At 42.5% G+C, this 13,956-nt stretch overlaps 2 protein-coding genes across 2 annotated transcripts; one reads left to right on the plus strand and one right to left on the minus strand.

Annotated features, from left to right (window-relative positions):
• Positions 1–7,984: 7,984 nt before the first annotated feature.
• BT62DRAFT_471958 (uncharacterized protein) lies at positions 7,985–8,651 on the minus strand. The gene is made up of 4 exons (XM_043181067.1): positions 8,593–8,651; positions 8,404–8,467; positions 8,291–8,339; positions 7,985–8,175 (listed from the first exon to the last, which is right to left on the minus strand). Exons 2-4 carry the CDS (start codon positions 8,412–8,414, stop codon positions 8,044–8,046), a joined length of 192 nt encoding a protein of 63 aa, XP_043035231.1. The 5' UTR covers positions 8,415–8,467; positions 8,593–8,651; the 3' UTR covers positions 7,985–8,043.
• Positions 8,652–11,733: 3,082 nt separating this feature from the next.
• Positions 11,734–13,949, plus strand: BT62DRAFT_907510 (peptidase S28; the record flags this gene model as incomplete). The annotated part of the gene is made up of 12 exons (XM_043183668.1): positions 11,734–11,983; positions 12,032–12,076; positions 12,126–12,392; positions 12,448–12,475; positions 12,529–12,585; positions 12,636–12,811; positions 12,864–13,029; positions 13,188–13,322; positions 13,376–13,400; positions 13,453–13,515; positions 13,563–13,689; positions 13,747–13,949. The coding sequence occupies 12 exons, from the start codon at positions 11,734–11,736 to the stop codon at positions 13,947–13,949; spliced, it is 1,542 nt and encodes a 513-aa protein (XP_043035232.1).
• Positions 13,950–13,956: the final 7 nt, after the last annotated feature.

Raw genomic sequence — 13,956 nt, forward strand, 5'->3', positions numbered from 1 at the left:
TTGAGAGTTCATTCCTCATTCACTTCTCTTAGTCACTTAGCTGTTACCAAGCACATCAACAAAGACCAAGGAGCTGATACTATGAGAATACTAGTGGCCCAAAATGGGCAATAACATCACTGCATATATCAAGGCATGTGAGGTTTGCCAGCAGGTCAAATCATCAACACAGGCTTGGGCTGCCCCACTTCATCCAAATGAGGTTCCATCATCACCATAGACCCATATTTCTGTTGACATGATCACCAGATTACTGGACTGCAATGGCTATGATGCCATCATCATCATAGTCAACCATTTTTCAAAAGCAATCATTCTGATCACTTACTCAACAGAATTGACTTCTGAAAAATAGGCAAAAATCCTGCATGATGAGGTCTATGCCAAATATGGCATGCCCCAAGTGGTCATCTCAGCTAGGGGCCCACAATTCATTTCCAAGTTCTTAGATGACCTGTATTGCCTCCTGAACATCAAACATAATGCTTCAACTGCATACCACCCACAGACCAACAGCCAAACAGAATGGGCCAATCAAGAGGTAGAGAAATATCTCTGACTCTTTATAAACCATTGACAAGATGACTGGGTGGAGTGGCTGGCTCTCACCACCTTTCAACATAATAACTGAATCCACTCAGCCACAGGAAAAATGCCATTCTTTATCAATTACAGCTGACATCCCAATGTTGTGCAAATGGAATAGCACTGAACCACCATCCCCACATCCACTGACTTTGCCACTACAATGACAACAATTCACAAAGAAATGAAGACCACTCTTGAAAAGGCTGCAACCACTATGAAAAACCAATATGACTGGCATTGTCATCCCATGCATGAATACTCTATCAACAACAAGGTCTGGTTGGATATATCCAACCTTCATCTCCCATGTCCAAAGTACAAATTAGCTGATAATTGCACTGGTCCATTTTCAGTGCTAGCCAAAGTTGGTGCCAGCACTTACAAACTCCAACTACTACCTATCTGAAAGATACATGATGTCTTTAATAAGATATTGTTAACTCCATATATCACACTGGTATTTTCCAATCAAGAATGACTGCCACCTTTGCCTTCTGACCTCATTGATGATGAAGAACACTACAAAGTTGATCAAATTCTAAACTATAAACTATGGAAAATCAAAGCTAAAGGCAGGGGTATGACAACAACAGTTGATTATTTGGTCAGCTGGAAGGGTTATGGCTCTGAATCTAATCAGTGGGTAAATGAATAGCAGATGAATGCTGATGACACTATACAAGATTATAAATTATCCCTAAATTAAGCCATCAGGATGATGGTCTTAAGGAGGGAGTAATGTTATGATTTTTTCATTTTTTCTTAGACTTAACCTCTATTTATGCTTAGTCAGAGCACTAGAACAAGTGCTTAGGACTGGAGAACAAAGCTTAGTCATCACAACTGGCCAAGTCCATTATTGTCTTTCAATCCAACAGCATTGCCCAATGACATACAATCATCCTTTTATGTATAGTAACAATGCTCTAAGACAATGGGCACAATGGACTCAGAAACACACAATTAGTCATAGTATTATTAGCAAACTCTGTATGATATTTAAGACAGCTTGCTCTTGCTGAAAATCCCCAGCTTCAAGCTAAAGTTTATTTTCACATCACTTTCTCTTGAGCCAATCATTAAGGCCTTGATGCATCATGACTATCATTCATATCAGTGAACTCTAACAGTCTAATCTGAAGTGTGAGGTTCTGTTAGTTTATCATGTGTTTATAGTCACATGCAACTTGGGTTTAACAATTTCCTTCTATTTTCTTTTCTTTTACCCCTCTTTATGCTTAGTCAGAGTGCTAACCTGGCACTTAGGACTGTGAGACAATCTTAGTCAGCACAACAACCATTGTCTCACAGCATGAAGTGATGCCCTGACAACAGGACAATATTTCTTTTGTAGGTAACCACAATACCTCAGGACAACAAGTACTATAGCACAGACACTTACAATTAGCAGCAATATATTTAGCCCAGAGACAAATAGTATATAAGTAGCATAGTTGATGCCATGTATCTCTAGTCTTGAACTATCCTTTATCATACCATCCTACTTGAGTCAATTAAGCATTGACCTTAGGACATAACATCTCTAAACATATCAAGTGGACTTGAGCATGATTGTACAAATGCAATACAGTGCTTATTTACCATGTGTTATTGATCACATGTCACTTAGGCCTAACACTTCACATAATAAAAAGTTTGCTATGCTCACTAAGCTAGTACTATGGTTACAAAGGCTGTTTAAATATCACATACTTAGTATTAGTAAAAAGGTCATATAAGTAGTGTACAAAGGAAATTGGAGAGAGGGATCCAACAGAATAGAGACAAGCTATATGAAGACTACTCAACACTTATACTAAACTGTACAACCATGCAACATCCCTCTAATAGAACTAGTTATACAGACCACATATAGATCAATACCCTTTGACTGAGAGTGATATAGCATCTTGACAATCTTATGCTCTATCCAGAGGCTTGCATAAAACACTAGCAAACTTATTAATTCACAAAATATTGACTTGTCTTGCTTTATTCCCAAAAACATGAAAGAGATCTGCTGCCTTTGCATGTCATTCTTACACTCATCAGACCTAACAAAAGACTTTGAAGGATAACTAGATGACACTAACAATTTCTCTAGATATCACTGAAACTGCATATAGGATTTCAACATTAAAAGTTTGTGCTGCATATAGATTGCACCATCTAGTATCCAGATCCTTATGTGATATTTCTGTTATAGGAAAATTCATGCACATACTGTGAGTCACTATAAACAACTCAGAGCCTCATACTCCTGTAGCCACCTCTTGCTACACTCTCCTTTGGAGATTAGTCACCACATGAAGGTATACAACTAGACTCACTTGGACCAGCCTTCAGATTCTGTGCCTTGGTTTCACTTACCAATATAGGTTTTATGTTTTCTGCCTGCAGAGACAGTTAACAAACAGCTTCTGGTTTATCAATGGATCTGGGCTAAATAAAATGCAAAGAACCAAAGCAGAGCAGTAGCATAGCTCAGTGATAATTACTGATGATAGTAGAATGTGTTAAGCAAAAGGTCAGGCCTCCATCATTTCAGACACATGAGAGTAGCAGAGCATACATAGAATGCATGTGAGATAACTCTAAGAGGCCTGCCTAGCATCAGCTTTAATTTCAACAATGATGCACATAGATCCTGTCTCATCAACCAAAGCCTGATTGGCCTTAGAAGGGTCTTGAGCACCTAGATAGGGTGGTATGATAGTTAGAACATTGAAGCAGCAGAGATAATCAGAGACATATATTAAACAACAGACCTAAGAGAAAGATTGAGAGAAATCCTTATTCCTCTTGGGAGTGAGATTTCAGAAGGATATGAGCTTCTCTGGAATCAAGACTCAGTTGTAGGTTGGTGGGTAGCAAATTTGGCTGTAGCACTGCTAAATGCAAGTAAGAGATGTACCTTATGTGCACTGCTCTCACAGGCTTGCACTGCTCACAATGTCCAACAACATAGATGGGACTGGTACTGCCTAATGTAATGAAAAAGTCAATGTAGCCTCAGAAGTGCATGTTCAATCCAGACTCAGACTACACTTACTGCAGCATTCACATAAACATAAATGTGAAAGAACATAAAAGGTGGCAACCTTGATGAACTTGAGAGTCAGGCCATGCAATGAATATAGGAGACTTGGCCTGAAATTTTCAATGAGGGTTCCACTGTAACTGGTGCAAAGATATTGCAACATGTTCAATGTTGTTATGCCACTGTCTGTCATCCTCGATGAGACACAACTTAAAGATTGAAATGACACAGTGATAGCCTGGCAAGCCACTTTATACATACTTGTTAGGCTTCCACTAACACTCACAAATCTCTAGCACTGCTTTCACCAGGGTCCAATTCTAGATGCTGAGTCTGAGTCTAGTTTCAATATAAAGGTATGATGAGAATGATGAGATAAGCTATAGGGATTTCATGGAGAGGGATGAAGAGTTGTGGCTGGTAGATATAGTCTGCCATTGTGGTAAGAGTAGTTGCACCAGATAGTCAGATAGTGTAGTAGGTGTATTAAACCTTAGCTCAAGACTGGAGTACATCAGTGTGTACTACTATCTTATATACTGTCTGAAGAACCCTATGCTCTACAGGCAACTATTGTCTGCTTTCCATGGCCTCTGCTCATTGTCTGAGATAACAATGACTATGCCCTTGCTTTTGTTCATTATTGTTGCTCTGCTATACCATCACTATGGTGAGTTTCTCATATGCCACAGTTTCTATTGTGTTCCAGATGTGGGATAGTGATGGTTACCACATTGTTCCTTGTCATCTTATTGTGCATCAATGAATAGGATGTAGCCATGGTGTCATCATGTCTTCATCATCTTTTATAAGGTCAGCTTGGGGTTGAGATTGGTAAGCATCTGCTTACTAAGCATTGGCAGATCATGATTTAGGGGCAAAAATCATGACAATACTCACAGAACTCACACCAGCATATAAAGCCTGATACTCAGGATAGAGGTTATACTGGTAGTTGAAATGTTTGCTATTTTCAAACTCCACAAGATGACACCATCTGCTGAGCAGCTACCAACAGTGTAATATTGCTGACACATACCTCTAACATAGTGAAGCTCACTCAATATATAGCTCAACTGAGTCTTTAGAAAGCCAGAGCAATCTTTTCAGCAATGGGCCTAATCCTATCTAAAATGCAGTTATGAATATCATAAGAAAGATGCTACCAAATCAGTTATCTACCCAGTTTGAGCTCAGCTAAAGCTGAAATCTATTGGAGATTGACTTTCACAGTGCCAGTGTGATTGGATTTGGTCAATGAGCATGTTCAACATGCAGACATGAAGTGTATCAACAAGGCAGAAGAAAAAATGTATTGACAAATGAGGCATAATTGTGGTTAAGATTTCAACCCTTTCAGTATACTTTCCACCCTGGGTTTCAGGATAACACAGCCACAAGTCCTAATGTGCATCATGTGACTACACATTGATGAGCCTTCTGGCTCTGTACACTCAGAATTCATGGATTTAAAGCACAGTTTTTCATCTCTGTCTCTTAGACAGGCTTTCCTGAAGTCTATTATTTCTATTTCAACTCAATTTCAATCAAAGAAAATAAGTTATTCTACTAATATCTTCTCATTTCCCATCTCAGCATGCTATCACCAGACACATTTGATTGTCAATGCCCTATTAAAAGCCTCTGGAATGTCATAATCTAGACTCTGCAATGCCATCACACTTGATTAAGCCATGATATCATGATTGTCACCATGCAAAGCCTAAATGACTGCCAACAAAGTACTTTATGAATAAATAAGTCAGCTGCAGTAATCTTTACTAAAGCTATTACTTCAATCCATCAGCAGAAGGCTGGCTTCATAAGGAATACAGAGAAAACCACTGCATAGCATTATAGGACAGTATTCTATTACTACTGACTTTACTGCACTCCATCTAGTGTTAGTAAGGAAAAGACTAAGAATACTTTAAGTACTTTGCTAGCAGCATGAATTGACATGATAAAGACAAATGTAGTTTATGCCTTACTTACTAAATAATAATATAAAAAGTTAATAAAGTGGTAGAACTAAAAAAAAACAATACACAAAGATCTGACTCTACATATTTACAGAAGCCAAAAAAATTCATAAGTTGCTCAGAAACACAACCACAATACACCACTAATTGATATTGCCTTACTCTTCTATTGAAGAACCCATTATATACTAGTTATTTGACTTTGTTCTTTTTACTTTACCACCTTAAGCACTGTCATATCTTTAGGTTTGATATCAGTGTCAACTGCAGGGCAGCATTCTTCTTGCAACTGGAGAAGTACCTTTCCACACTTTCTTCACTGGAGCTAATAAAATTTCACTACTAGAATCTTACTTGCCTTACTTGCCTCATCAAAGAATATAATTTTCTTTGCTTACATGTAGAGCAATCTGTTTCTTCACTTGTGCATAAACCTTCATCTTCCTTCACTCACCCATAGAGCAACCATTTTCCTCACTCATCTACAGGGCCACCTCAAATCTTCACTCTCTTATAGAGCAACAGCATAATAGTTCACCACTGGAACTAAGTCTATATTACCTCAACTAGGTTAATAGATCATTATTTTATGCTGCATTTAGGCACCCTGCAACTGCTGCCTCTCAATATCTCAAATTCCATGGTGCTTCAAGTGAATGAGGCTATGAAGAAGTTATTACTTGGTTCATTTACTTGGTGCTGAACTCATTGTTTGCTTCTGACCCACAATTTTTTGGTGCATTCACATATTTCAAATCTCAGATATAGTCATCAACAAGGACTCAAATCAAGATTTCAGTGTCAATCTTGGTATGGGCTGCAGAGAATCTGATGAAACCTAAATAACAGATAATGATAATTCTTTCTGTGCTGACCAAGAAGGTGGTTGTAGTATCAAATTTTTACCACTCAGTATTAATGTTGCTGGTTGAATCTCAAATTTTTGGCAGTCCAGGCCCTAAATGATTCTGTCATTATTGGTGAATATGATGCCAATTCTTGCATGTGTATGTGCTGCAGACCTCTATTTTGTATCCAAAAAAGGATCATCCAGCAGGTAGTAGCCACTCTTCTGGGTTTTCCCCACTTCATGTCCCATTTGTAGTAGGTTTTGCTCTGCCTGCAGTCATAAGTATCAGAGTCCATAAGTCAAAAACCAGGCTAGAGGAACAGGGAAAACATAGTGCTATACCTTTATGGAGATACAGGTTCATCAGTACCCATGTCCACTCACAGAACAAAGACAATGCTGAACCTTGTTCCTGATGGGTTCTGTCTGGCTCTCATTTTGATTATCATGCAATGAGCCATTGCTGCTTCTTTCCCTGGGTGAACATGGCTGAAAATCTCGATCCAGAACTGGTTCACAGGTTACAAAGTTTAAAGTCTTTCTTCAACTTGCATCATTGCAAGAAGACCCTGTGATGTTTTCCCCCACCTACATTCACTTCTGGATCCCTTCTATGATGGTCAGACAATTTATTTTCACTGTTATGCCTATTTCTTTTCTTACCTTTATTTTATTCCAGTGCCTCCAAGCCAAGAACTCACATATCAATCCCTGCACATTCTCTGGATACAAGGTGAAAATGACAAGGCGGGATGACATCCAGCAGCACAAAAAACTCACCTCACAGGCGAGGCTTTGGAAACACAGTCAGTAATCTTTTAGTTCCTTCCTCCTCCTTCTCTGACGAGGTTTCCGACAGAAAATATCCTTGTCTAATCACTGAGTCAAGTTGCCACTCCAACAACCTGCTCTTGGTCATCACAATGGCAGTCTACTTCCACAACTAACTTTCATTCCCTGATCAGGGTAAACACTACACTCTGGAAGGTAGCTCCAGCTTGTCCAATTGCACAATAAAGCAGGAGGAGTACAAGTGGGTAGCTCAGTAACCTCAAAGCCCACATTCAGGCCAAGCAGTGAGTCATCCAATGCTCCCTTCTCCATAATAGCTGTACTTACCACTGATCTCTCAGCCCCAAAGTCGAGCACCTTATGTGCTTCGACTGTAGACTGAGATACCATTGTTTCATGGATGCCACCAAACTCACTGAGCACAGACAAATTGAACACCTGCATAAAAAAATACAAAGCAGTAGCCACTGGCAAACCGACCTACCCAAGCCAGGCTGTGAAATCACAAGGATCAATGTTTTGGGTCCTTCACCGACACCACTCACCCCGCTCGATGACATATTCTCCCCCCACTGCCAACCAGCAGGTTCCCACTCCCTCCCCAGGCTTCAGACAGACTATTTAGCTTATGCTGTTTGCTTACTATCAATGTTTTTATTCCAGGGCTTGCTATAGTTATCTTCATTTGCTGTCTTTATGCTTCTACTGTCCTAAAATATACTCTTTATCGTGCTTTCTGACGTTCATATGTATTTTGATTCTCCTTCTTAGTTGAATGCCAGTTCTCGTCGCTACTTATGCAGATAAATACACTTGTAGATCCCGATCACGATGACTATGCTGGCGTGGAATGGCGAATCCATTACACGCAAGCATAATAAACGTGAACGAGTCTGATTTTGCCGAAAGAGAAAGGTTAACAACTGCAGTAGAATATCAGGAACTTCGTGAATAATAAAAGAGCAAACGATTTCTTTCCCTTGCGGAATCATACACAATGTCAGTCCAATACGACTAAGTCAAGGTATGCGCACATACCGAACGAACAAGGTACCAAGAGATCGCCAACCATGAAGGCACTACAAATCTGAACAGGAAGATTTTCAATCAACGGCCGGTAGATCTGCATTGAAAGTACAACATATACGCACCTAGATAGCATACTCGGCGACGGGGGATAGACAAGTCACACCACGACAGGTTATGCTAGACAAACTGGAGGCAAGATGAGCTAAAATATAGATGGCCCGTAGAGATAAATACATTGACAGGAATATGCGAAGCCTAGAAATGGACCGCTGTCGGCGTGATAAGAGAGCAAAGGAACACGTTGTACGAACCCTAGTTTATACCAAGATCCTAAGTTCGTTTATGAAGCACATTCACATACGTCAAGGACTTGATCACGACCCTTCGAGTGGCTGCAGAGATAATGTAGTCAGTGATAGACGGTAATTACCACTACAATGGATGAGATATCTCCAAGACACAATCTGTCGTTCACCGTGTATTCAGATGGAGAAGGACTCGCGTAGTCGCCCAGAGGTGCTCTTCCTCAGTGATAAGCTATCTGAACGTCGAGTAAGTAGTCTTCGGCCAGATACACTGTGAATGGCAGACATACCTTTCGGCTCAACCCACCATATCATTAGGAATATTCTTCGAATCCAAGGTAAACAGGCTATCCCGAATCTTGAGTGACAGACAAAGAAAATGGGGACGGCTCGACAAATCGACATGGGGATAAGAGGCACAGGGATTTTCAAATTCACCGATTTCCTTTTCTGCTACTACCATCATCCTTGGACCAAAATGTCGTACTCTCGATGGGATACCCTGGCGAGCGTGACATTGCGAATTATCAGCTTCCTCCTCGATAAATAACGCAGAAAATTCAATCTAAAATCCGATGGTCAAGAAGATAGTCGATGGCCAGTGTTATCGTTGAGAATTCGGGAGAGCAAACCGGCGGGCTACAGGTATTTCGCTGGGGCTCTCATTGTGCAAGCCCTTCGTTGCTCACCATGGATGACGATGGACTATCAATTCGGTAGAATCTCTCCATCCGACAATGTTATCAGCCTTGCAGCGCCCTACCAGAAGGCCTCGATAATCTAGTTAAATAAATCCTTAGGCTCACGAGTGTGTCCGTTTATGCTTTCTTATTTCTTTTCTCAAGTGTACTGGTGCGCAGCTAGTGCATTTATTCGAAATCCGAGTATATCCGACCTGCCTTCAGCATCAGCAGAGGGCGAGGAGTCGACGCGTTATCCGAAAACGACAGTAAGACTTTCCAAGTCCAACCAAGAAATGGCCCTTCCTTCACCTACCACCATCACTACGCAAACTACCCGCCTTTCATAATGGTTTCCACCCTAGAGATAAGCGTCGCCCTCCGTCGCGCCTTCACCACTCTATACCCGAAACAAGAGACGAAAGCCAGGACATCTCCTGATAGAGAGAGGGCCAGATCTCTAGCCTGACGGACAAGACCAGTAAGCAGCAGCATCGCTTTCATGCATTCAAATCCCCACCTCTTTAGCAGCTGCACAGAAAAATTGCCCTTACAAAGAGAAGAAGGGATTTATCGCTGGTATGCAAGCCGGTCTCTCTGAAAGGCGTTTTGAACCAACAGTGGTATTTAGAATCAGAAGGCCGAGCACCTTCCTTGGTGACTTCTTGTGTACAGAACCAGGAAGTTCAGACAACGCGTCGATCTCTTTTCCTTCTGCAGAGTATCTCTTTGATGTCCTGTAGTTCGCTACACTACTTCAATTGTCCGGATGGGATTGTAATTGTATAATATGTGCGTTCTCGACTTTTCTTTTCTTTTCTTTCTCTTGTCTGATGCTCGGACAGATTATTCTGTACGCATACTTGTCTATCCCTTCCTCTTTAATGCTATTATTATCAAACTCAAACATGCGCCGTTGGTTCATCGACGCTCAATTATCTATGCAGGTGGTCGGTGTGAGAGAGACAGAGATCTGACCTTTTCAGTGCGGAAAAGGCGAGCCGGCCCGATGTCCATTATCCATTTCACCGTTGAAGAATCGGCAATCTTTGCATATTGTTTGGATGACGTTGTCCTTCTCAGCTCAATGACGACAAGCCCCCAAGCATCTCAAGAACAAGTTACCAAGCTCAATGCTTGACTCAATATTCGCCACATTCAGGGATACCTTCTCTCTCACGTCGTCATATGCGTTTGTGTTGATTCGTCGGACAGATGGTAGTTCTCTGCAGCTCGAATTCAAGGCAGGTTGATGTTACTTAGTGGCACGGAAGCAACTCAGGTTCGTGGAATCACTTTTCTCATTTCTGGCGCTGATATTTTTTCAGGTTAATCCCGTGAAACTGGACAGATAGAAACGTTGTTATAGAAGCCGAATCTCTTCGTGAGTAATGCGGTCCGATCTGAAAGATAATCACTTACATGCTCGATGATGCGCTAGGACTATCATTGTCGAATCGACGAGAATTTCATCAACATACCAACCCGCCTTTGAGCTTGATCCTTGAAGTTCACCTCGACTAGGCCATCGGGGAAGCAACATTTCACAGATATTTTCCTTTCCTCCCGTTGAGAATTCTACACTATCATGCACCGGCGCCTGCATAGCTTGGCAACACAAATTTTGGGGCGTTTTGGCGCTACAATGTACGCGTATATCCCAGAATCAAATTTTGTCGTCTTAGGACCACTGGACGTCGCGGTTACTGGATATATGCATAATTGGGGAGGCACTAAAATCTCAATGCAACTTCGCTAAAACTCTGGAAAACGTGAAATATCCACTGTACGAGCATAAAGGTTGTTTCCATCTACGTATGTACTCTGTTCTTTTTGTCTTCTTCCTCCTAATGATGGCATTTTAGTCTTTACGTTTGCTAAATGCTAAGACTATCTGTTCTCTTGGCGATAACATTCCTCAACTTTGCTCTCAGGGTCGTTATACATCAGAGCCGCTTTATTGTATGCGATGCACAGAGGTCGAAGTGGCTGGCGCTTTCAAGTGCGTGTTGAAACTTGATGACGATCAGTCACTCGTAGTGCTACCGGATGCCCTACTTGACGATTGTACTATATTCTTCCGATTCTTAAGGTAATTTGGGCCGTCTCGTCATGCAATACTTTTATCTAATCCATTTGGGTAGCATGCTCACAGAAATCAGAACGCGTTCAACTCTTGACGCACATGGCCCGACCATCGTGGACCCGGTATTCATTAAGACGGTCTCTAAATAGCATTTCTCCGAAGTTCTCCTCAGCTGTATAGATTCTTGCCTTCCTTGGTATCTGCGGAACTTCAGTAATGATGCCGAGATTTAAGCACCTTCTCAGTACCTTCTCAGATGCTCACGCGACTTCTTCAGTGAAGGCACTCGCGATTCCGATTATCGCCGTATCTCATGACACCACGGGAATGATCGTGATTCTTCCTTTAACAAGCCATGACCTTGCCTAAGGTGCAGCTACCATGGCGCCCCGGTCCATCTCGCTGATCCTTCTGCTCACTGCTTTCCGACATGTTTGCTGTCGCGTCCCCAAACCACCAGGAATCCCGATGGTGGATATCGAATCGGGATTTTCTCATCATGCTCTGCAAGCAAGGGCAATGCCTCCTTACAACACGACCTATTACTTTGATCAGCTTATCGACCACAATGATTCATCGAAAGGCACGTTTCAGCAACGTTACTGGCATACGGCGGAGTATTACCAAGAGGGTCCGATCCCTTTTCTTCATCTGCGTTCGCTATTTACCAATTTTCTAGGCGGCCCCATTATTTTCATGAATGCGGGAGAGGTCAACGCAGCTCGTACGCGTATTTCTCTTGATATGCTATAGTGCGCTTATTCTCTTCGTAGCTTATTACGGCTATGTGACAAATAGTACGATCAATGGTGTCATCGCACAGAAATACGGCGGCGCTGCAATCGTTCTCGAGCATCGCTTCTTTGGCTTGAGTAATCCTTACCCGAACCTCGACGTCTCCAGCTTTCAATATCACACGATAGCTCAAGCTATCGAGGACAACGTCTATTTCGCCAAGAATGTTGTTCTTCCGCAGGACAATGGAGATAGCGTCGGCCCGGATAAGGCACCATGGATCATGATTGGGGGAAGCTACCCAGGTGGGCATGAGAATGAATCCCTCGCTTTAGTTCATCCGGCTGATGGACTTTGTAGGCGCCTTGGTCAGCTGGACTATGGCCGCGTACGTCCCATTTTCCCATACGAGCATCGTAACTGACTTCACCTTCAATACAGACATCCAGACGTATTCTGGATAGGATATTCTTCATCCGGTGTTGTTCAAGTTCAGATGTGTGTCTTAACGTCTTTCTTCGGCTGACTGCTAATCCACGCATCATCAGCGACTTCTGGCAATACTACGAGCCCATCAGGGAGAACATGCCCAAGAACTGCTCCGCCGATGTCGAAGCCGTCATCACCTACGTCGACAAGGTTTTCTTCGGATCTAACACTACCGCACAACAAGAGCTTCAGGCACTGTTCGGCTTCTCGACTGATTTGGAGGTCGCCCAGGCTCGTAAGTTTCATCAATTTGCGTATTTTCGTCTCTTTACGTGATGCCGTCGTAGTGAGGTGGGATCTGTGGACATGGCAGGATATGCAGCCTAATACTGGCGCCGGTGCCACCTTCTATCAATTTTGCGATGCATTGGAAGTCAAGGGTAACGTCACCGCTTCTGAGACTGGCTGGGGGCTGGAAAACGCGCTCGGCGCGTGGGGTTTGCATTTCACTGCGTCGAGTTCGTCTGTGAAGCTTGGTCTGTCCTATCAACGGTACTGCCTCCACCCGACCTTACTTATATAATTTATTTTTTCAGATTGCGAAGAAGAAAGGTAAATCTCGTCGATTTGAATTGGATCTGTTTGACGTCTCGTAGCGATTGCAGCGGCAGCAGTATGGTCGCTGTTCACTCTCCTCCCTCTCCCGCAGGCATTCCTCTCAACCGGGAGATCCCGCATTCTCGAGAGTTGAACGCTAGGGATGACTATCCTGTTGATGACGCAGACCGTTCCTGGTTCTGGTTGATGTAAGTCTGGGGTCCTTGTTGCACAAATCATCCCTCTGTTGACGGAATTGTAGATGCAATGAGATCGGATTCTCATTGGTAAGTCCCAACCTACCATATTCAACTTGGCTTGCGAACATCGATCTTTTAGGATGGACCGCCCGTCGGACAAGGGGGGATAGTTTCTCGCTTAAACGTTTGGGAGGATAATATGGTCAGTTTCCGAGCCGCACATTCTTCCATCAACTGATGTCCTCATAGCGTGATTGCGTGACCTCATTTCCCGAAGCATTCTCAGAGTATCCTACTCCAAATGTGAATCGGACGAACATCCTGTATGGTGGGTGGAGTGTGAACAATACCCGACTATTCTTCGCGAATGGTAAACGTAAGCTTATAGCCCTGTTCTGGTTTTATCTCTATTTTTTAATTAAGCCTGATGTAGGGGATACATGGCGGGAAGCTACAGTATCGGCGGTTAATACTACTGCCGTCAGCACAGACATCCAGCCCATCAGGTTGTCGAATGGCTTTCACGCATCAGATTTGGTGATGCGGCTGGCGGCGCCTGATCCCACGATTGTCGCGGTGCAGGACGCATTTATCACGTACGTAGAATCGTGGTTGAAAGATTTTGTGCCGTCGTAGGCTGTTA

This window comes from Guyanagaster necrorhizus, assembly GCF_019112545.1.
Source record: "Guyanagaster necrorhizus MCA 3950 unplaced genomic scaffold BT62scaffold_35, whole genome shotgun sequence".
Lineage (NCBI taxonomy): Eukaryota > Fungi > Basidiomycota > Agaricomycetes > Agaricales > Physalacriaceae > Guyanagaster > Guyanagaster necrorhizus.